This window comes from Cupressus sempervirens, chromosome 8, assembly GCF_028749045.1.
Source record: "Cupressus sempervirens isolate cs-2001-9-10 chromosome 8, ASM2874904v1, whole genome shotgun sequence".
Classification (NCBI taxonomy): Eukaryota; Viridiplantae; Streptophyta; class Pinopsida; order Cupressales; family Cupressaceae; genus Cupressus; species Cupressus sempervirens.
Genome location: NC_143125.1, coordinates 482,416,172 through 482,440,319, shown reverse-complemented (window position 1 = coordinate 482,440,319; position 24,148 = coordinate 482,416,172). Strand labels below are relative to the sequence as shown.

Sequence of the window (24,148 nt, the reverse complement as noted above, 5' to 3'; positions counted from 1 at the left end):
AAAAAGAGAACGATTTACCTAAAGAAGAGGCGGGTGATGGGATTATTTATTTCCATAGTGTTGATGGAGTTATAAATTATATTCATAAGAATAGATGGCCTTGTCAAACAAGTTTTGAACTTAGCTTCTACACACAGAAGGCAAAGACACTTTTTGCTTTTAAGAACGAAGAAAGTTCAAAGAATGTATTGTTAGAGACCCAAGTCAAAATTGTTGTGGAGTTTGCCTCCTGAGTTGATGGGGATATAGTTTGCAAACAGATGGTGAGAAACATGGTATTGGTGGAGGCAAAAATGACTCGAGGCTTGTATATTGACCAAGAAGAAGGTCAAGAGGCCCAAGTTCTTGCTCATCCTAAAAACAAGGAGGTACATAGTAGGTTGATGTTGTCCTTTTGAAGATGGAAGAGATCAAAGAGAGTCAAGCATTGGATTTCACAAGAAATTGGTGAGTGAGAGGTTTGATTCACATTCAGATATGGGAGACAAAGAGTTTCACAAAGAAATAGAAGGAAATGGTAAGGTAGACATCTTTGAGTAATTTGAAATGAAAACAGTGAGTGCTCCAAGACAAGTCTGTGAGAGCAAGAAAATTGGGATTACTATTGAGGAGCATGTCCTTGATAAGATAAGATAATATTATTAATGTCCAACAAAAGACCACAATGTGGGTCTACGGGATTGGAAGCTTACACAAAGAAAAAGTAGACAAACTGAGCACCAAAAAGTGTCCACAAAAGAACAAGCACAAAAAAAAAAGTAGGAGACATCACGAAAAAGATTAGGTATTCGTCCTCACAAGGAAAAAGTCCAACAGCAACTAATTTGTGTGGCCACCAGAGGCCCTGTGATGAAGCTAAGTGCTACGAGAGGAGTGTCCCTAGCGAAGAGGTCCACTACGAGGTCTCACAAATCTGGAATGGCTTATGTTAGGGAAATTGTACTATCGCTTCACACCCCGGGCCGGAGTTAAGGGCGAGAAGAAGGTCGTAATAAGATGTGTCTGGCTCTGACTCCTAGGAAATGATAGCTGTAAGTATGGTCACGAAGTTGTAAGGACTCACGAAAATAGAGTGCAATGCAACGCTGATCGGTGTATCTGAAAAAATCCAAGAGGGATCTGCAATCTCTAAACAGATAATAAAATCTCCCTCTAATCTCATAGTCTATGGAGCATCTAAAAAGAAAATGAATCTCATATTCTGCCTCTGCTAAGGTACAAAGTGTACACACCCAATCCACTCTAGCAATATGGTGATCTACCTAGATCCGGAGTCTGTGTGAGCCCACCCTGAAGGAGCCAAGGGAGACACGTAGGGCGTGTGTCTGAAGGTTTCTAGTGTGCGCATTGTGCTTGGAGGCAACCATTATGACCTAAATAATTGCTCGTGTGGAGTTTGCATTCATAAGGCTATGCGTAATACATAGATTCTACTACAAAGTCTCACAATGGACACCATGGCACAAGACTCTTCAAACATTGAAGATAGAAACATTGATAGCCCATGGGCCCTTTCTGGTGGTCATCGCTCAATTGATGATGTTGATTGTTTTCTGCAAGAGGTTAATAGTAAAGTTTTGCATAGACTAAGAGAATGTTATTGGCGGTCAATGTTTCTACCCCCTATTGTCACCTCTTCACAATCTCTGACAATGAAATGTCTAAAGAATTTGCTTGCTTCAAAATTCGACTATTAGTATTCACCCATGGAGGAGGTGGATTGGAGTTTTTTGGACAATGCCCTAGTGGAAAACCATGTAAATTCTGAGTTGTGGATTGTTTACATTCTAGTCATATGTAGCCTCTCCATGTGTAACAAGGATGAGATTGATCAGCGTCGGACAAGCGTGTAAGAGGGATTATAATTAACACGAGTTTTGTGGAGTACAAGATAGGGCATTAACATTATGAGCATGTAGATTGTCCTAGCCGTATTGATTATGTCCAACATATGATAATTTGGGGTTGCACAAATGGATAGGACAATAGTGGTCATGTCTAGGGCAAATGGTCCAATGTCATATACGAAGCATGTTCTTGTTGTCAAGTAGATTAAGGTCCCATATATGGTGGACAAATTTGAAGACAACTTAATGGACATGGAATAGTTTTATGGTGGGAAGATTTTGAAAGGAGGATTTCTGTCATATAGGAACGAAATGAGAAGAATACAAAATCAACAAGAAGAAATTGTCATAGCATAAGTGGCATTGATATGTGGACAAAGAACATAATAGAAGACATTTGTTGTTGGTGGTGGTTGTCACTGCCATCTCAGACTTGGCCTCAAATGTAGCAAGGAGGTTGTTGCAATGATTTATGGGGATTCGATTTTTGCCCAAACAATTTGTTATTTCAATGAACAATTTGTTGAAGGTCCTCTCAAGCACATTAGTTCTAATTCTCATGGTCAAGGAAATGATGACAAAGTAACACATAGTTTAGCTATTTAGATCCAAATGCAACTATCAGCTTTGAAAACCTTTTTGGAACTTGCGATGTACCAACTACCAAAAAATGACTTCGTAGAGTCCTTAGATACAGCTTGCCTTCCTCTCATTCTTTTTTCAAGTGCAGTTGATCCAAGTTGGGAAACTAGAATTGCAACAAGTGCAATGCAAGAATTTATAGATGTTGTGAGTCCCTTTGTCAATGAAGTAGAAATATATTTTGAATCTGTAGAAATATATTTTGAATCTATAGAAATATATTTTGAATCTGTAGAAAATGGTAACGTCAACCATAGTTTTGTGGGTGGGTTTGCACCTATAAGAATTGGAGAAGATTTTTTTTGTCTTATTTAATTTAGAAATGTGTGTTGGAACATAATTTGGCAATTTTGAAATCTTCTCAAGGTATCATAATTCTCTGACATTTGAAATAGGAAGAAGGGGATGTCAAACAGTGCATATTTGTATCGGTTGGAATTCACATGGGAGATTGTTGGGATATGAAGCCCAATGATCACACTAATTGTTTAGCTTCTCATGCCTCTTCGCTTGATGGCTCTTGTGAATGTATAAATAGATGTGTACAGTCATGTATTATATTGTATTGTGAAATACATTAATAGATTGACTCTCTACTTGAGTGTGGACGTAGGCAAGATTTGCCAAATTACGATAAATAGTGTTATTGTATTTTAGTCTTCTTCATTTATGTTTTAGTTTGGTTCTTTGCTTGTTTTACATTTACTAAGAGCGGAGTTACGTTGAAACTTCGTCAGAACATAACAAAGTTACAAAAAATTAACAAAAATAAAATAAATGGCATGCACACCACAATAAAGTAATTTACATGGGGAACACCCTTTAGAGAGAAAACCCCCTCCAAAAGTTGTCAAGTATATAATCTAGAAATCAACCATAAATTACAATATAGTTACCAAACAAGCTTCTCACATTTATCACCAACCAAAGATCCAAAGCTAATTCAACAACTATTAAACTCTTTTCAAATCTTGACAGATATAGTGATTTATGTGGGAAAAACACTTTTGGGAGAAAATCCCACTCTAACAAGATGTTCAACAAGTTATCTATAAATCAACAACAAACTATAATAAACTTGCACAGCAAGCTTCTCACAAGTGTCACCAACCAAAGATCCAAAGGTAATTCAACAGCTATAAGATTCCTATACAAAATCTATATCTCATGCACCTACTATATAAGAGACACAATACATAGAATGGTATTACAAAACCATGGGCTAAAAAGCAATTGAAAAGAGACCCCCATCTTATCTACATCCTAAGATGCCTATGATGTGTCAAAACACCCAACAATATGTGTATCTCTCTTATATAACTCACTTATGCGTTCAACACATATCTACTTTTCCCATTTCACGATACTCATTTTTTGAAGGCCATAACTTTTGAGTTGTGTTCAATAGGTGTATTATTTCAAGCACCAAAAACTCATGAAATGATTTATCAAGCTATAACCAATTATGCTAGTAATGGAAACTTTCAAGTCATTTGGGAACCTCTAAGGTCTTCAAAATGAATTTGTCAAATTTCTTCGATGACTTAAAAATGGAAATTTCAATATCTTGAAATCTAAACATGATCTTGCAACAAAAAAATATTAACATCCTTATATAACCCACCCGACCCTTTTGGGAAAATTTAGGAAAAAGCAGTGCTCAAATGTAAAATTTATTTGGTGTATTATTTCAAGCGCAAAAAACTCATGATATGATTTATCAAGCTATAACCAATTATGCTAGTTATGGACACTTGCAAGTCATTTGGTAACCTCTAAGGTCTTTAAAATGAATTTGTCAAATTTCTTCAATGACTTAAAAATGGAAATTTCCATATCTTGAAATCTAAACATGATCTTGCAACGAAAATTTATGAACATCCTTATATAACCCACCTAAACCATTTGGGAAAATTTAGGAAAAATTAGTGCTCAAATGTAAAATTTATACAAATAGTGACATTATGTAAATGCAATGTTTGAACACCGTTTTCTAACAATCTCCCACTTCTCGAACACCTTGCAAGAGCCCATAAACTCCAAACCCCATCTAAACTTCTCTATGCTTGCATCCATAGTTAATGAAACTACAACATTCATCAAAGTCTCTACATTAACCAATTTCACGCTACCATCACCAACCATATCTCTAACAAAACAATATTGAATATCAATATGTTTGGTTGAAAAGTTAGGCTTTGCTAAGTAGATTGCACTTGAATACCACGGTGAATTGTTAACACTCATTGTTTAATTCCAATATTGGAGCATGACCTCTAAAGAAAAGAACTTATTTACAAGCACAATTAGCTACCATATATACTCATCTTCGGTAATGGGCGAAACAATCACAACCTCTCACTTATCCAACTAATTAGACCACCAAATATAGTAAAAGCGCAAGCATTGTTGAAACTTCTACTATCAAAATCACATGCCTAGTCTACATCCACAGAGATGAAAATCAAAAAAAATCTTGTCCTCTGTCAATTACAAATACTTTGAGATAACCTTCAAATATTTGAAGACTCTTTTAACTGCATCCCAATGGACTCTACCTAGACTATGTATCACTTCTCGTGTAACAAAGTCCCAAAGCTTGCATTATTTCGCATCATAATTGTATCCAACGAACATACATTTCACAACCTTATTTTCCAACTTTCTTCTAGACCAACACCACTCAACAAACTCTTAGCCTTCTCCACCAACATCTCAATGATCCTTTTTGCAACTTCATCCTCTTATAGAGAATACATAATAGAGAAATCATTAGAACAAAATTCAACGTCATCATCAACCCTGAAATATTATATTTTCCTTCTAGCCTACAATTCAACCATTTCTTTACATTCGTTGAATCAATTGAAAACTACAAATTTACTCTTTCGAAATACACTCATGTCATCCTACTATAATTATCAATAAATGAAACATAATGTGTATTTTCCAATCGAAGGAACATCTACAAGACCAAACACACCAAAATGAATAAGATCCAACACACCACAAGATTTATAGGAACTCAAGTACAACTGAATGTGGTTTTATTTTTTATAAATACAATGTTTACAAAAATCAAATTCAAGATTATAATCATTGATGTAGTACAAGGCAAGTGTACTTTCAAAGGAGATGATCAAGCCCCCAAAAAATACAACACGTCATAATATAACAAGATACAATTACAAATAACACACTTATAAACAAGAGAACTTTGTATACAACAATGAATACTGATTGATAAGACAACTTGCATTATAAAATGATAAGTAACATGTCAAGTATTAAGGCCTTCTCGATTAGGGCCACTTACATTCCACATTATAGACCAAATTTTCTATTATCTCCTTGATCACTACTTCCATCATACTACTTTCTAAGACTCAAGGACGCTACATATATAACCATCAAGACACATAGGTCGGCTTCAAGTTGTATCTCCAATAATAGGTGTTAATAAAGTTTTTTCTTATTAATTAGATCATGTTGATTTAATTATTAAGTCACTTATTATCTCTAGTTCACTTAAGCTAAACTTTGGGCATATAATAATTAATTCTTTTATTAATTATAATCATGCAACCTAGGTTAGTTACCTGTTAGGGTTTTGATCTCCTTTATAAAGACAATCTCTCTTTGTAATTATAACATTCATCCACTTTTGATAATAGCAATTTCTTTTTTTGTTCATAAAAAATGTCTCATTCGTGTATCTAGCAATTCCAGCCTCCATAGCTTTTTGCTTCTCTCTTTTGTGATAGGTGTTTGCATGCACGTGATTCTTGGGAGCTATGGGGTTGCTCTTTCATCAACTTGAACATGGTATCAAAGCTCCAGATCTTCATGCCCTTGTTCTATTTGTGAAAGATTTGACATCAATTTTGAGATCTGTCTTTTTGAGTATTTTGTATTGCATCTGGGGAGAAACTACTTTTCAAAGCACTTTGAGCCCAAGCGAACATCAGTGTTGAGCTCAAAGCGCTCAAAAACCCCCCATTTCCATATAAAATACGTTCATTTTCGATGTTGTTAAAATCTAAGGCAAAAAAACTTCACCCCCAAACCGTTTTGACTTGGGCACACAATTCAATGCGATGATTATTTTTTATTATTATTAAAAATATTTAGAAGAGTTAATTTTTTATTTTTTTTTATATTTTAAAGCACATAAAAAAGGAGCTCTTTACATATCACACATGCATGTGATTTTTCGCAAAGTAAGCACTTTTTTGTTTGATAAGATAAGATAATGATATTAATGTCCAACAAGAGACCAACAAGGGTCCATGGGACTAAAAGATACAACAATATAGAGAAGACTACAACAGCGGGAGCGCCAAAAGGCGCCTGGGAAAAGAAAAGAAAACACCAAACAAGAAGCAAGAAAAGGAGGAAACAATAGGAACAGAGAGAGAAGGATCATCAATCCTTCCCTGATACAAAGAAATCACGTACAGAGGGATAAGGCCTAAGACAAGCAAGGGTTAGGGCCCGACTCTGTTGTTGTCTCTGTCTCTGTGTAGCAGTGGGGATAAGGTGTTGCCATCTGAGGAACTCACGCCAAGGTCTGACCAATCAGGTGTGTCCAAAGATGGATGTATGTGATTGTGCATGTCAATTGGCATTAAAGGCCAACCTCGACTCCCCACCTGTAGGAAAAATGTCTCAAATCACCACCTTGAGGTTTCTGATCACTACCCACTTACCCTCTTGTCGAGCAACCATAACAAGAACCCAAGCCTGCTTAAGTTCTGCCACTTGTGATCTAGTAAGATCCTCATCAAGATAAATCTTGGCAAAGAGAGGGAAAAGCTTCCTCTTTGCCCTAAGAACCTGAAGGCAGTCAGCAAGTGAGAAGAACCAAATAAAGAGGGTGCTATCATGCCCAATCCTGCACTGTCCAGTGTGATGTTAGTGATATCCAATTGGTCCTTGAGGAAAGAGTAGCATGTAGCAAGAGGCTCTGAAGGAGAAGGAGGAGGAGGAGGAGGAAGAGGGAGACCACAAACTCGCAAGTTGAGCTCACGGGCACAACTGACCCTTTCATCTGCTATCTTAGTTTGGACCAGCTTTTCCACTCCAGAGGTGGAAGCAGAGATGGGGTTGTTACAAATAGGTGCCCATGATTTCTACTATTGTTTTGTTTTGGTTTTTAAGGATGATTGTTTGTTGTCGAGTTCAAACTGCTTCTTCCTCAACTAGTCGATATCAGACAATTGCAAACTGATCATTTCAAGTTGGAGTTGAGCAATATCCAAATTAGTTGTATTTAGCTTTTAGGTACATCCAAATTCTATTGCATATGACCATCAAGTTGTCTCTTCAAATCAGTCAATGTTTCTAAAAGTGTATCACATAGGGACTGCATTGTACCCCGAGGAGATTGATTCTCAACTTCAACCTTAATCAACCTACCACTGACACTAAGAGAGAGCGAGGATGACGAAAGAGTTGTGTTTAGCAGAGGTTTGTGATCAGTCTCCAATTTTGTCAAGCGATCAACTAATTGCTGGAATGTGACTGGGTCGAATTGGGGATCCATAGTAGATGGATAAACTTGCACTCATCTAAGAAATGTGCCCTCTGCCCTCTGTTGGACGTTGTTGTTACACAACTTTCAACCTTCAAAACGGGTCTGGCAATCTATCAAACAGTTTGCATGCAACCCGTAGTCACCAACACAAAGTCACCAACACATCCATGGACTTCTCTCCTCCTCTAAGTAATGTCGGTTCGAATATGGACCTGCTTCCCTTTTCGTTTCTATCAGAGAACCTACTACACATGCCCTTTTTGATGTCGTTCCTACTTGTTGCAACAATAGCAAAGAGAAACAGAGAAAACCCCAACAGAAAACCCACAACAGGCCACAGCATCCACAACATTACTCTCACAATTCTCACACGGACAACAACAATCAAAGGTTCACGACTCTACAAATGGCATCTGCATTGGAATAGGGACCAACGGCGGGCAGCTAGGGCATGGTAGCAGACGGGCAAACAAGAGACACCAACGAAGAAAACCCAACTTCACACCAGGCTACAACAGCTCTGCATCACAGCGACTAGAACAATGCCTCTGCATCACAACGGCTAGGGCATCACTGCTAGGACTTTGGTTGTAGATGATTAGCTCTTTTACTGGAAGGTACAAAAAGTTCTCTTTGGGCCCGCTTACGACTCTCCTTTCCAAGCACCTGTCCATCCTCCCTTTTTTGGGTGCTTGTTCCTGCCCCACCTCGAGCTCTATGACCTTCCTAATGCCTGAACTACGCCATAAAGTTTGGGTGTGTGAGGTTCCCTCTGCGCTCCAGTCAACGCATGTAATTTCTTCGGCGTGTGACTTATGGTTGTTTTTGGCCCCATTGGCCATCATGCTCTCCCTACCACACACATTTAATGTTGTGGGTCTTCATGCTAGTAGTTGGGCTCAAACTAGGATATACATATGGTGGATGCATGAGCATTTTCTATTTAGCAGTGTTTTTGAAATTTGGCAAGGTTATATTTTGGTGCATGTGATTTAGTTGTCACTTTGAAGTTTTGAGGTGTGCCCGTAATTTTTGGAGTGCACAATTTTAGAAGATGCATGGCATTTTTTTTGGGATCATTGTGCATGTAAAGGCCCGAGACTCTCCTTTCTCCACCACGTGTCTCCTTCACTACGAGTACATTAGGTGGGTTCCATTTTTCAAGTGATTCAATAGGTAGACATTTTTTTTTTAGCGCCTCAATTTTGGTGATTACACTCTACGAAAATGCATTGGTGTGTTTCCACATAATTAGTCAACCTTTACAAACTGGCACTCCATAAATACCTCTGTTGGTTCGTACTTCTTGGCACATTTGGTGGTCCTAGGTTGATCACTAATAATTTTGATTGGTGGACAACCTTTTTTGGCTCCCCGAGCTGGTGTTCTTTGGCTCCTCCATTTTGTCTGTGTGCCAATGTCATGCCCCAATCAACAATTTTTGCATTGAAAGAATGTGGTTTCCACTTATTCATCAAAATTAGATATTTTGTTTTCAAAATTGCATGTTTTGTTTTTCACACATGTCAATTATCATTGGCCACCAATTTTTTCTTCCAAATCGACCCTTTGTTTTTTGGCATGTTTCTAGCGACTGGATATTTTTTCCGATAGGGGTCTTTTTTTGGCATTTTTTTGCCTCAACGGCCATTTGACCATCAAATTTATGCTCGTCACTTGTTGACATCAGCATTGCATCAACATCCATGTTTGCCTTTCTGGCTTTGTTTGGACCTACCTTCGATTTTTGCTCATATCTCAGGCATATGGACTCTGTTTTTTGCAAACAAGATGTCATCTGAAAGCTTGTTCTTAGCCCGTCACAGTGGTATAAGTAATTTTTAGTTTTGATTTTTTTATCGTGTTTTGTGTTGTCAAAGTTAGAGGTTCTATTTTGCACTCCGAGAGACATCTTGAGCATCTGATCTCTGATTTGGGAATTCTTTATATCAATGGAAAGGTCTTTTTGTACTCTTTCCAGTGATGTTGGTTGCTTTTCCAAATTTTCCTCCAGGCACACTCTATTCAGTGTTTTGCATTTTTGTATTCTGGTGGATATTTTGATTGTTTCAGGTTCGAGGATCAATTTTGTTGCTTCAAATGATTCATCATTGGGTTGTACAATCTATTGTATCAGCCTTATGTCTCTTCTGGTCTATTTAGACATTATTTGTATGCATTCTTGCAAACACACTGAGATAAAGTGTCATATTGCGTCTATATTTTCATTTCAATTGTTTTGCCTTCTAATTTGAGCAGTGTCATCTGAAGAGACTCGTACAGATTATTGTATTCTTAGGATTCCCCATATCTTGTCTCTTACTGTACATGCACTACTCTGATTAAAGTGACATGGGGGGTTGATGTTTTGCCTTTGTTTGCCATCTTCCTTTGATCCAATGAGTTTCCCTTCTGTGAGATTAGCCACATGATGTCTCTAAGATTGATCACCTCATTACACACATGTACTCTTTTGTGCATCTTGATCGTGGTTCCTTGACATGCAGTTCTTTTGGCCCACTTTTCCAGTTGCTTGTCACCTCACCCTTGTTTGCATTGGGGGGGTTCTTCTGTTGTTTCGCGTACTTCCTTGATTTGATGGAGTGCACTATGTATTCAGTATTTGTTCGTATGTACTAGGCAGATGTAGTGGCTAGGTACCTATGCATTTCGATGAGATGGATCATTTACCATATAAATGCTTTTCTTTTCGTTCCTACTTTGGTTGCAGCCTTCCATGTTCAATTGATCAACTCTTCAAGCTTGGGTGTTTTATGCCATATGTATCTTTGAGTTCAGTTGGTTGCCCTTGTGTGCCTCCTGATTCAATGCAGATTATAATCTTCTCTACCTGGTCAAGTTCTATTTCAGTATTGGTTCTTCAAATCAGTGATTACTTTTGACAGAGCTTTGCAACTTCTATATGCTTCAGTGGTGTTCTTCATGATCATCTTTTGTTCCTATCTCATGGGGCATTCCCTAGTTTGGAGGCTTCTTCAATCCCTCGCTAGTGTTTTTTAGCATTATTTCCATCTCTTTTTGAAGTAGGATTTTTCCAATTTGGTTTTCTCTATTTCTCCTCTTTGTAGATATTTGGTTGTGCTTGGGTACCTCATTAGGCCTTTGTTGTCGTGACCCAAATTTACTTTCAGTAGTAGTTTCTAGGTTTTTAGCTACTCCCTAAGTTTATCTTAAGGGGTGGGGGGTGTTAGAGTAATAAAGTTTTTTCTTATTAATTAAATCATATTGATTTAATTATTAAGTCACTTATTATCTCTAGTTTGCTTACGCTAAACTTTGGGTATATAATAATTAATTCTTTTATAATTTATTATCATGCAACCTAGGTTAGTTATCTGTTAGGGTTTTGATCTCCTTTATAAGGACGATCTCTCTTTGTAATTATAACATTCATTCACTTTTGATAATAGTAAATTCTTTTTTTGCTCATTAAAAATGTCTCATATGTGGATCTAGAAATTCTAGCCTCCCTAGCTTTTTGCTTCTCTCTTCTCTGACAAGTGTTTGCATGCAAGTGATTCTTAGGAGTTGTGGGGTTGATCTTTCATCAACTTCAACAATAGGAAACGTGCATTACAATATAGGACTGACTAACAAATAATTAAGGACTAGATACATAATACGTGAGATAACATTATGCGGCCTCGAGTATAGGTCCATAGTTTAAACAATCGCCTAGATCCAAGAGCACATAAGCTAACTCTCAAATATGGAACCTCGTCAAATTAAATATCAAGCATCAAATGAAGAACAACATAGGAAATCAACACCCAAGAAGTTACAGAATAACTTCTGCCAATCGTCACATTAAATTTTGCGCACTCAGGAGAATAATCCATGATATATCCACAATATGAAGCAAAGCTCGTGAAATCTAAAAAAAGACAATTAAGTGTTTGCCAAATCAAACTGCCAAACTGGTAACTGTAAAATGGAAAACAACGAATATCTTTTTGGATGATGCAATGATTGCCAACAACCTAAGGACGCTCCTGCATCAATCATTCAATCTCTCAACAAGGTTTTTATTTTTCAAGGTGCTTAGACCCTTCTCTAAAATGTGGCCAAGTTTCTAATGCCACAACATTGTCTTATCTATAGCTAACTTTGATTCATAATAAAAAGGAACTCTTATGTACCCAAAACCGATGACCATCTGCCAAAGGTGAACCCCTCATATTTTACAATGAAGTATCCACACATTTGGTCTTCACATAAGTACTATTACACTCAATAGCGTATGCATCCAGTTTATACAAAGTGCCAATTGTGACAATTCCAATAATCAATATAGCAACTCTCACCATTCTGCATCTTGAGTCAGAAAAAGCTAAAAACATACTCAACTCTTTTAGTTTGTTTACAAATAACAAATTTGTTTTAGTCCATGGAGATGCAACACACCATTAATCCTTATTCAACCCTCAAAAACATGGATTCTAACTTTACCTTAACCAACAAAATCTAAATGAGAATTATTAGCCAAGTGCACTTTACCTCTATCGAATCCTTCATATTCAAAATACCAATCTTTATTAGAGGTCATGTGAAAGATGCACCCAAGTTAATTAATTATGCATCATCACATACATCAGTAGTCAAAGATGCAAAGTTGCAATGAATGCAACACCTTCTCAAACTCAAATCATATTTAAATTTCTTATTTTTCTTCTTTTATTCCTTTAATCCTAACAAATGCATCTAGGCTTACAAGAATTGTATGAAATAACTTTGGAGCTTCCTTTTGGATCTCCCCTAAGATTTGGATTTATTATGCTTCTAATTCTTCTTGCATTTTTCATTGAATCTTCCACGAACAAATAGAACCTATTTGGCCTAATGGATACACTTCCTCCTCATCTCTCTAGAAAACAAAGAACCCACAAAATCTTCAAATGGCGATAACAAGGAAATCCCATAAATCAAGCAAAGAACAAAGCAACATTTTACACTTCTCATCCTCATCCATCTTGGCACCAATTGATGTCAATTGAGCCACGGACATGGTGAATGCTTATAGGTGGTCTCTAACTTGTCCACCAACATGGTGAATGCTTCCAAGTGCTTATAATCTATCCAATTGGACATTGGTTGTAAAAATACTTTTAATGAAAGTGGAGGTTTCCAATTGATCAATAGACAACTCCTTCCTTAAGTTCAAATGGTTTCTATTAACAACCACCCTAAGTTGGCAAATGTTTTATGTAACAAGCACTCTCGAGATGTCATATACTATCCATCTAAATGAGGAATCCAAAAGCAATGAGGTCTATGCAATGCACTATCTGAATCCCTCACAAAAAGTCTTGAGTTCATACTTGATAATAAAATGGCCTTAACTGCACATTATGCTATTGCTCGACTAGATTTGATTGAGGATAATTAGCATAAGGAAAACTTCTTAGTTATTATTATAAGACAACAACACTCCAAATGAAAATGGAAATATCCTTATTACACATAGGTGTATGTGTGTTAAGCCATGAATATGATGGATAAGTTCATGTTGCTTTGATTCACAAGGAGAATAAGGCTACTATGGAAGGATGGTTGGGTGGCACAACTAGAAAGCTAATGTTTAGTGGTAGGGATACTAAGGAAACATTAGAACCATAACATACAAATGAGTATGAATGTCTTCTATGTCATTTTGGATGACATAGTGTAAAACATAACTCTAAAACTTTCAATCCTCTTTACAATAAAATTATACCATTATTTGTTTATCAAAGATACTAATAGTAAACCTAACTAGCTTGAGAGCATAGGCTTCAAATAGAAACCCCAAACTATCTAAAGCCTCGCCAATTTAGAGGCATAGGATACAAATAGAAATCGCTCATTTGCTTTGAGAAAAGTATCTAAAACCTTTACATTGACATGGTGAGTTGAACTAAGAAGATATAAAATGCTAAAAATTAGTAATGAATTGAAATTGTATCTGTGAAATTAACAATAATAATACTTTTGAAGTCACATCCACTAGTGCTTTAACATTGCATTCACAAATACTATTACAACTATTAGAACCTCTATAGTAGTTTTATTCGAAAACCAAATAAGACTACACGATTTCTACCCTCATTTAAACCTAAATTTCCAAATGCTTTTATGGTAGAAGGATGAGATTCTAAATTATCTGTTCTGCTTAAGAAATAGACATTTCCTTAATAACGTGCCATCAGCAGAAATGACAAATGTACAACTTGACAGCTGGGTGTCCCAAAATACCAAAATATATGGGATGTTTACGGATTCTCCCATAGCCATGATAATTATTGAACGCTTAAATGTCTCAACAAATAAATTTGCAATCCCCATAAAGAGCAGAGTAACAACAGCATCCGCTGCTTTATTGGAAATTCCCCCGTGTCTGTGGCCTACCACAAACACGCGTGCCTAGCAATTTTGCACAGACAGGACATAAAAGTCTGCAGCACCGACAATGTGACCAACCCCTAAAAAGGTCGAAATCGAATACCCATCGATGGCCTCAGCACTGCTTTAGTGGCCTACCGCCAATGACTTGCTTTTTCATTCCAGCCCTTATTGTACCCAACAACACTAGACTTCCAACTGTCCAAGCATTAAAATACAAGTGGGCATCTGTAGTTGTAGGACAGATGATCATGAATCATGGGCTCTTGTTATTGCCCCACCTTGATTTGCCCACCCTAGTTTAACTCTTCAGTCTCTCAATTGTTAACCAAATATGTCCCTCCACCTCCTGCTTCTTTAGCTTTCATCCCATGCACATATTGGGATTCCAAAAAGAGAATAAAATGCAAGTGGGCATCTGTAATTTTAGGACCGTGGATCATGAATCATGGCTTGTCCATTGCCCAGACCAGCAGGGTTTAACTCATGCTTCAGGCTGTTGATCAAATCTGTTGCTCGGCTTTCAGCCCATGAATGCAAATGATATAATACTTCAGAAGAAAGAAAATAAAATAAGTTGGCATCTGTCATTTTAGGACACTGGGTCATGAATCATGGCTTGTCCATCGCTCAGCCCTGTTTGGAAGCATTTGTTGTTGCATCAAAAGTTCAAACTGTTAATGCCCGATACAAATGTCCAGATTTACCCGAATCGATTGAATCTCCAAGGAAGCGCTGACCACCAAGTCAACACTCTCAACAATCTCCCCCTCAGCACCAATTGAGCCTTTAGCATCCACTGAAGGGAGACTCAAACCCGCGACCCAAAGCTATGATACCACTTGTTGGAACTTCTCTCTATTTGTCATTACACCAAAAGCTCATACTGTTAATGCTGAATACAAATGCCCGGATTTACCCGGATCCACGACAAGAATCTCCAAAGAGGTGCTGACCACCAAGTCAACACTCTCAACAATGCCTCATTTGTTGATCAAATCTGTTGCTCCACATACTGCTTCTTTGCCTTTCAGACCATGAATTGTATTGAGACTTCATGTGATTATACACTTCAAATAGAGAGAATAAAATAAGTGGGCATCTGTCATTTCTGAATAGTGTATGATGGATCATGGCTTGCCCATTCCCAGCCTTGATTTGCCCACTGTGGTTTAAACTATATATCTGTTTGTTAATTGAATATGTTGCTCTACCTACTGCTTCTTTGGCTTGCAGCCCACGCACGCATTGGGATTCCAAATGGTTTTACAATTGAAAAGAAAGAGAACAAAATGCAAGTGGGCCTCTGCCGTTCTAGGACAGTGGATCGTGGATCATGGCTTGTCCATTCCCAAACTTGCTTTGTCCAGTTTGGTTTAGCTTATGTCTCAGTTAGTTAATCCAATCTGTTGCTTTCAGTATTGCTTCTTTGGATTTCAGGACATGGTTGTATTGAGATTCCAAATGATTTTACACTTCAAAAGAAAGAGAATAAAATCCAAATGGGCATCTGTCATTTTAGGACAATGGATCATGGATCATGGCTTGTCCATTTTCTAGACTTGCTTTGGCCGACCTGGTTTAACTTGTTTCTCAGGTAGTTAATCAAATATGTTGCTTTAAGTACTGCTTCTAATCAAATATGTTGCTTTAAGTACTGCTTCTTTGGCTTTCATCTAAGTTAGTTAATAAACTATGCTGCTTTAAGTACTGCTTCTTTGGGTTTCAGCCCATGCACGTATTGGGATTCCAAATGACTTTTAACCATAAAATAAAGAGAAACAAAAGTAGATGCAGACTTACTTTTAATATGGTATTGTTAAGGTTAATAGTATGAAGCATTTAATATTCTCGGTGGGGACAATTCTTGTGATATACAAAATGCCGACTGAAAGATGTCATTTAATTAGATGATGTTGACAAAGGATCGGTGGAGGTTCATCTTACCCGGTACATGCTGGTGATGATTGTTTAAAGTATGGATTTATTCTGCAAAGGAAGAATAATTTTGCATGTTCTGTTGGGGATAGGGTATTGAAGATCATTCAGGCTTTAATGAAAGATGGCTTTGGGAGAGCTGGGTTTTTTTTATCATAAATGATTTGAGTACTGAAAACTGTTTAGGATATTTTATATAAAATAATGAAGTTTTATTACTCATCTAAAATGGATTTTCTTTTCTGTCGTTACTCTTGTAATTCACTAGAAAATTATCCAGGAGATGGATACTTTCGATCACTAAAAAAATTCTAAAAACATGAGTGACTGGAGGAATAACAGAGTGTGAATCGATCTTAACCAAACAATCCCAAATAATACAATCTATTTATGTTGAACAGCTGAAACTCCCTATAATTATAGAATGGAAGCGTACCTTCAACTCCGCCAAGGCCTTCGGTGTCTCGGTGAGAAACTTAACAGCCAAAGTCATTATGGTTGATGTTGTCTCGTATCCAGCAACTAGCAAAGACAATAAGAGGTCGATTATCTGATCATCTGAGAGACTCTCGCCCTCACTTTTTTCATTTAGCAGAGCTGCTAACATGTCGTAGTGATCACTGTTCTCCGACTCATTTCTTCTCTTCTTTACAACTGCTCTGAGTTCTTCTGCAACCTTGGCTCTGGCCTGTTTCCATCGCACATGAATATCCACACACCCAACCCTATCAATTTTTCTATAACATCTTAACCCAAAAAAATGCAACATCATCAATAGAATTTGGCAGAGATCTCAAGCATTTCTCCCGTATAAAACATAGAAGGAAGTTTTATGTGTCAGGTATTAAGAGTTGAAAATCCTATACACACATAATGGAAAAACAATAAATGATGAAGCCCGAATTAAACTACCTTTAGAGCTTTGCCGTAAGTTGTGAAAGGTAGCCTCACGGGCAATGAAAAGAATCCATCAATGAGCTGCAAATACTCTTTCCTCAGATTCTCAGACCACTGCCCGGGATCAAAGCTCAGGATCTGCTTCACTGTTAATTCAAATGTTATCTGCACATATCATTACCCACCAATGATTTATACACAATGATCTACACTACATCCTAGTTTTCACTATTATGAAATGGGTTCAGAAATAATCGAATTGATGAAGCCCAAAAACACAATAGATAGATTCTATATGCACCTTCTTGGTTTCGTCCTGAAGAAGAACATGATTATTCCACCCATCCAGAGTTAGGCAGACAAGCTTCTCAATGTCAAGCATTAGATGGTCCTTGAGAGCCGAAGAGTTGGCAAAGCTCAGAGTGAGCGAATGCAATCTTTTATGCAAATTTCCAGTAATGAGGAGTAATGAATGCTTTCCGAGAAGATTCGTTATAGAGCTCGGATAGCTGGTCCTGAATAGCTTTCCCTCGTTTTGCAATATGAATTTATTCACTTCTGGGTCTGTGGAGAAAATTGTGGGCTTCCCAAACAAGTGGGTTTTGAACAAGTTACCATACCTGCAAAACCCAGTATTAAAAAGGCCATACAACAAAATAATAATGAAATAAGAAGTAACCCTATTGTCTACTCGTTTTGCTCAATCAAAATTTAATGGCCTCTAACCAATAAGCCAAATACAAGTTTATCATGGCGCAAAATACATACCAGGCCCTTCTCTTGTCCACAAAAGGCTCAGGATTGGTTGTTTTATAGGCTGAAATGAGCTGCAGAGTCTCTCCCAATACAGGCCACCCCATGCTTCCTGGTGGCACTGGCAATCCTCTTCTTCTTCTATGCCTAAAAACCCATTGAAGCAAAAGCACCACAAATAGACCCAATCCTGCACTAGCAGCCATTAAACCTGAAACCCCAAACTTAAGCTCTGCCATTGCAAAATAGCCAAGCAAGGCACAGGCCATAGCATCAATGCCTTCGAATATGAAAATCGCTCAGATTAAAGACCTAGCACCTCGTAATTAATGCTGCTTCTTTAAGCTCTTTCTATATAATTGGTTCCAACAGAATTTTCGGAGAAGATATGATCCAAGCCTTATGATTTGGGTATTAATATCATTCATGGGAATCAAGGATTTTGTGGTTATAAAATGCTTAATTTCTATATGTGGATGTGGGTCTTCCTGACATCCAGGCTTAAAATGATGTACAGGGGAAATGATGAAGCAAGAGTAGACCATCAAGTGATGTCTGGCCAACATGCTTTAGGTAGCTAGTGATTTTTGGTCACAAGTGTCTTCAATCTTGAAGTACATGCATATTATTATCTATTTGTACATCACCAGACAGCCGACTAAAAAGGTTACCTGTTATTCACCTCTTTTTACTCCTTCCATCGACCTCATACACTCGACCAACTGGGTCCATCTGCATGTAGTTTAGCAGTGAATTTATAGAATTTTGTCAATTGTTAGCTCATATTTCCCTTTCAAGGTGGCCTTCCCTAGATTGGTTGAGGACGACCCATTAGAAGAGTTTCACTTGATTCAAACTAAATAAATATTTTGAGATAAATATTTAGGTGTTTTATTTTATGTGACAAAATATTTGTATATATTTTTATAATTTATAGGGATGTAAGTAAATTTGATATATTGATATTTGTGTATGTGGTTGTTTTGTTGAAAAATTCTGATAGTAATATCACATTTGACTTACTGTGGAAATTATCTCCTATTTATCAATTGTTGAAAGAAGTTTGTAAGTCATATGTATATTAATTCAAATCTTTGTAAACTATTATAAAAGATAGGAATGTCAACATCTATGTATGTTGACATGTTTCCATTAAAAATTAAAAAATTAAGTTAGTTTTGTCATTCTAAAGAAATAAAAATCACTCTTCTTTTTTCAACAATTAAGTTCAATCAATTGACAAGTAATACAATTAAACTAACATAATTAAAAGCTTTGATATACTATGTGAAATTTTAAAAATACAAAAATTGAGATGAATAAGAGGATTTAACTAATTTTGATGGGTGATAGATAGTTGCCCACTTTTTCATTATAACTTCTTACCCATGGCTCATAAAACTAGATTTGTGTTAGTAGTAGAATGATGAAGGCGAAATTAAGTCAAACTTAGAATTTGATAAGGTCAATAATACACCTATAAGTTTGATCTTTTATGTGGTTTTAATCTACATGTGCATCCTTGACTTTGTGGTTTATATATCTTTAATAGTTGTAATAAAGACTAGCATGTATCTACACTTAGAAGACTCATTGGAGAAATACATCATTAAAACTTATATGCTAAGTGAAAAATTTGAGTCTTTGCACCTTCACCTTAGTAAAACATCAATGATCAATTCAATTATTTTGGTAAAGCTAAATATCATAGCAAATAATAATTGCAACTGAAAGAGATGGTTAAGCCAATAAGTGAGACTTGAGAAGAAATATAATGAGTGAGAAGGTGACTTGGTGTACAATCTAGATTGTGATAGTAATCAATAAAATGATTGATATAAATAAAATAAGTGGTGTTGTATTGACAAGGAGCATATGATTAATTATACCTATCATAAATGCTAGTAGTGAGTAATTTTAAATAATGTGGTGTGATCCTAGATTATTATAATGAGCTAGACCTAAAGTCCTTCATACATATCTTATGCAAACAATTTGTAGATGCATTGGCATATGAATCAATAAATAATGCCTAGTTGGAATTGGATCAACCTAGGGCCATAATTATTTTTTATATTCAAAGAAGTCCTTTAAAACTAAACATGTGATTCGACCCATTGCAAGTACTAACACGTCAATAAGATTAAAGCCCAAAATAGACCCAAAGTCACTTGCTAAGTAACAAGTAAAAAATAAATTTACAATTAAACTAAATTAGTAATAAAAAGTTTCTTGTAACAAGATATATTAATAATTTTGACCAATTTGCATTTTAACAAATTTACTGAATACATAGAGTAAGAAATAGATGAATTGAAACTATGAAACATATTTGACATAAAGATTAGTAGAAGAGTCATTAATTGGGTTAACGTGTGTGTGTGTGTGTGTGTGTGTGTGTGTGTGTGTGTGTGTGTGTGTGTGTGTGTGTGTGTGTGTGTGTGTGTGTGTGTGTGTGTGTGTGTGTGTTTACACAATTGATCAATGGTTCAATCACACCTATTAGAATACATCAGATAACAAGACCTTCCAACTAGGAACTTCAGACATTTTCTTCACAAAAATACATTGAAGGTGAGAATATTGTAGGAGTGTATTTTCACCCTACCATGAAGCAATTATGTTTCCTCATAATCTTTCATGAAACAAAAGATTACCCAATCCAGTGCAAGAAAGACTAGCAACATAAAAATCAATAGGGGTAATGGAATTCATGGGGTAAAGATATATCAACATTCAAATATAGCAAAATTAAGGACCTAAATAACACATTTATCTTAGATAAGATAATAGTAACAATGTCCATTTTTTACTATCAAAGTCATTTTAGGTCCTCCTTGACCATTCTTATTTAGATAAAGTAAACATTATCATAAATTTATCCTATCCATGGAAGGAAACACAAGAAAATATTCACACATCTATTCTTCAAGTAAATGAGTATCTTAGTGTTAGCATGAATGTTGTTGGTATTTGTTAGCATGAATGTTGATGATACTACTTTGGGGAGTATCCTGAGCATTGGAGAGTATTGACTTGTTGCATTCATGAATGTGTTTGTCGTTAATGTCAACATAGCATGGTTTCTATAAAGACTAGCTGAGTAGCAGATAGAGATCTTGATGGTACAGACAATGGTTTGATTGTCTGGTGATGTGTAGTTATGGACATGTTTGACATATTGTCCTGATGACATGGTTAAGTGTGCAGAGTTTGAGTTGAAGATGTGTTGCCAAGTTGTAGTCTTCCCCTTTTAAAATATTGAGGTCATTGGTAGAAGTAATTGTATGTATGAGTGAGAAGTGTCTAAGTCTATTTTAGGTCACTTCTCATCTTTCCCGAAGTACTCTGTTGACTTTGTTTTCTGGGTCTCCCTTTGCAATACATTTACCTAATCTTTCTAAGAAAGTTTCTTGTTTTTTTGGTGCGCACAAGGATTAGGTGATTTAGGCATGGTTAGGGTGCGATTTTGCATCCTCCTGATGAGAAGTAAGTGTTTTGTGTTTTATTCTCTACTATCTTGCCCTAACGTTTCATATCCCACAAACTATGAGCTTTTAGGATGACTTTCCCCTTGTGCGAACTACATCAAGTGTGAATCTAATGGATGAAGTCGTGATAGTGAGTAATAGGTTGTGAATATGATTTTGTCTATGCCTAAGGATCTACAAAGTTGTAGATAGAAGCTAGGTTGAGTCTCACACAAATTTGTGAAGATAAGATCAATTGTTGTGATGTAGGAGCATCTTGCATTACAAAAATAATAATAATAATAAACTAGACAAGAGAGAAAGTGATTAAAATTAGAGGAAAAATTAAAAAATTAAAAAATAGAAAAAAAGGAGATAAGGGGAATTTCGATTTTCAAGGTGCATAGGTGGTGTAAAAAGAAAAATAAATAAAAATGATTGTCATTCCATTTATCAAGGTGTGTAGGTAGAATTCTAGAAGTTTGTGGACATTTCTTTAAATCATGCATTTAATATTTGTTGGGGCACATGGTGGTGCTTAGTTGTATTTGGGTGGGAGTTAAATATTTTATGTAAGGTATTTGTATTTACCTTTTATCCGACATGGTTGTGTTTTTAACATCTTGGGTGGTAAGTGCATATTTAAGCAAGGCATATGAGCATTTTTAATCAAGCTTCAAGGGTGTGTAATACCCCAAAATTGGCTCATTGCCATGTTAACCAATTCTAGTCTATTTCGATCAATTCTAAAGTCTTATTTTACTAGGCAATTCTTATTCTTATTTTTGTTATTTGACTTAATTTTCAAATGCAAAAAACCCTAGACCTGCATTAATCAGACTACCTCTTTAATTCCTAAGTATTGACTCGAATTAGTCACATTAAACCTATTCGATTAAGATTTAATTTAATTTGAGGTGTTTATACTTTAATTAAATTAAATTATATCCTAAGGCTAATGTACTAAGGAATTAAAAGTATTTAATTTAATATTTATGCTCAATTTAATTAATTGAATGAGATTATTCAATTAAATGGAAAAGGCATTTCAATTAAATGGAAAAGGCATTTATGAGGTCATATCTCACTTTATTAAATTGAATAATATCTTCAAAATCTTCTCTTCTGTTTCAAAATGGAAACTCTGAGTGAACTACCTCTTGAAAATGGAATTAATCTAGTTAACTTGTTCTCACACTCTTGAAAAGCTCGGTTAACTACTCATCACACTCAGATTTGAAATAGTCAACTTCACTTGCACAAGGAAGTTTCCATTTTAACTTAATCTTCTCTCTAATCTTAATCATTCATCCAAACTAATCCTGACCATCGATCCATTCCTGGATTCTATTTAAAGGGCTCTCAATCCCTCATTAAGCAAGGGGGAATTTGATTGTATTGAATTGTTGTCGAAATAATCATGCATCCTAGCTTTCATTATTTGCTTAAATACTTTAATGTCATTTAGACTAAAGAATGCATACGTATAGCTTAATGTCTCTTATTTCTTAGATTAATACTTGCATTTTCATATAGATTAATTGCATTCCCATTCTGCATCAAATCCTTCATTCTAGAAAGGTTTGGTTGTCTGTATCTCAATCTGAGAGCACAATAGGCAAAATTCTTCTAGGTAGAAGGAAACAAGTCACATTGTTGGGCCTCTTAGATAAACAATTCTATGTTTATTCCAAGATGAATCCACATTCAATGACCATGTTGAAGTGTACGTGAAAGACTCGAGGCCTCATTTTTACGTATACATTTCTGGCACCCACTATGGGGCCCTAACAAACAATTTTTTTGGCCTCACCTGTCTCATTTTTTTATATATTTTCATCATTCTATCATACTTGTCCATACAGTCTTCTAGATTTTTGAGTAGAAAATCTCATTTTTGCATGAAGATTTGAGGGTTTCGCCTATTGCTCTCCACTTTCTCGTGCAAAAGGGTGCCCTATTACGCAAATCTTCACATGGCACCTCATTTTCTCTCACGTGATAGCGAAAGACTTCTTGTAGACCTACGCAAGATTTGGCGTGAAATCTTGAAAAAACACAATTAAATGTAGTCTTTTAGTATGTTGTTTATCATTTTTCTACTGACATGTTTTCTATGAAGCATCATTATTTCAGTTTTTCTGGTTTTCTACAACCTAACAGTTATCTGTAGGAAGTTTGACGAAGACTCCTTTATACAAAATTTCTCAAACATGAATTGGTTGTGTGTTTGCAGGATGTTGTCAAACACACGATTATTGAAGACCAATCTTAAAACCCATTAAAATAATATTTCTTTTTCTTGTTTTCCAAACATAGTCTAATTAGGGCTTGTGAACTTCGTAGGGTGCAAGATAGAGGAATAGGGGATTATGCTCTTCACCACTTGGAGGTCATGACCAAGGGTGAATCAGAAACCTAGAAGCCTCTAAAAGACGACATCTGAGGGAGGCAAGAAACTTAGTGGTTCTCTAGTATGAATCCTCTTCTATGATGAGATGATGATTTCTTTTTAGGGGATCAAAATCTTTAGAAAAGATGAGTCTAGATTGATTAAGCTAAGTTGGTGACTAACGTGTTTTGTGTGCTTGGGTGAGAAAATAAGGTAGAGGAGTATGCTCTTTCCCTTAAGGAAATAAAAAAATTTGACCCTTACATTCGAACCA

At 36.1% G+C, this 24,148-nt stretch overlaps 1 protein-coding gene across 1 annotated transcript in view; it reads right to left on the bottom strand.

Annotated features, from left to right (window-relative positions):
- CPD (Cytochrome P450 superfamily protein) overlaps positions 1-18,402 on the bottom strand; it is a 45,083-nt gene extending 26,681 nt beyond the window's left edge. The window contains exons 1-4 of the mRNA XM_089798145.1: positions 18,028-18,402; positions 17,561-17,879; positions 17,275-17,424; positions 16,799-17,050 (exon numbers count right to left, since the gene is read on the bottom strand). Of these exons, the coding sequence (XP_089654271.1) occupies positions 16,799-17,050; positions 17,275-17,424; positions 17,561-17,879; positions 18,028-18,281 (975 nt within the window). The 5' untranslated portion in view covers positions 18,282-18,402. The remainder of the gene's footprint in view (positions 1-16,798; positions 17,051-17,274; positions 17,425-17,560; positions 17,880-18,027) is intronic.
- Between the last annotated feature and the right edge of the window lie 5,746 nt (positions 18,403-24,148).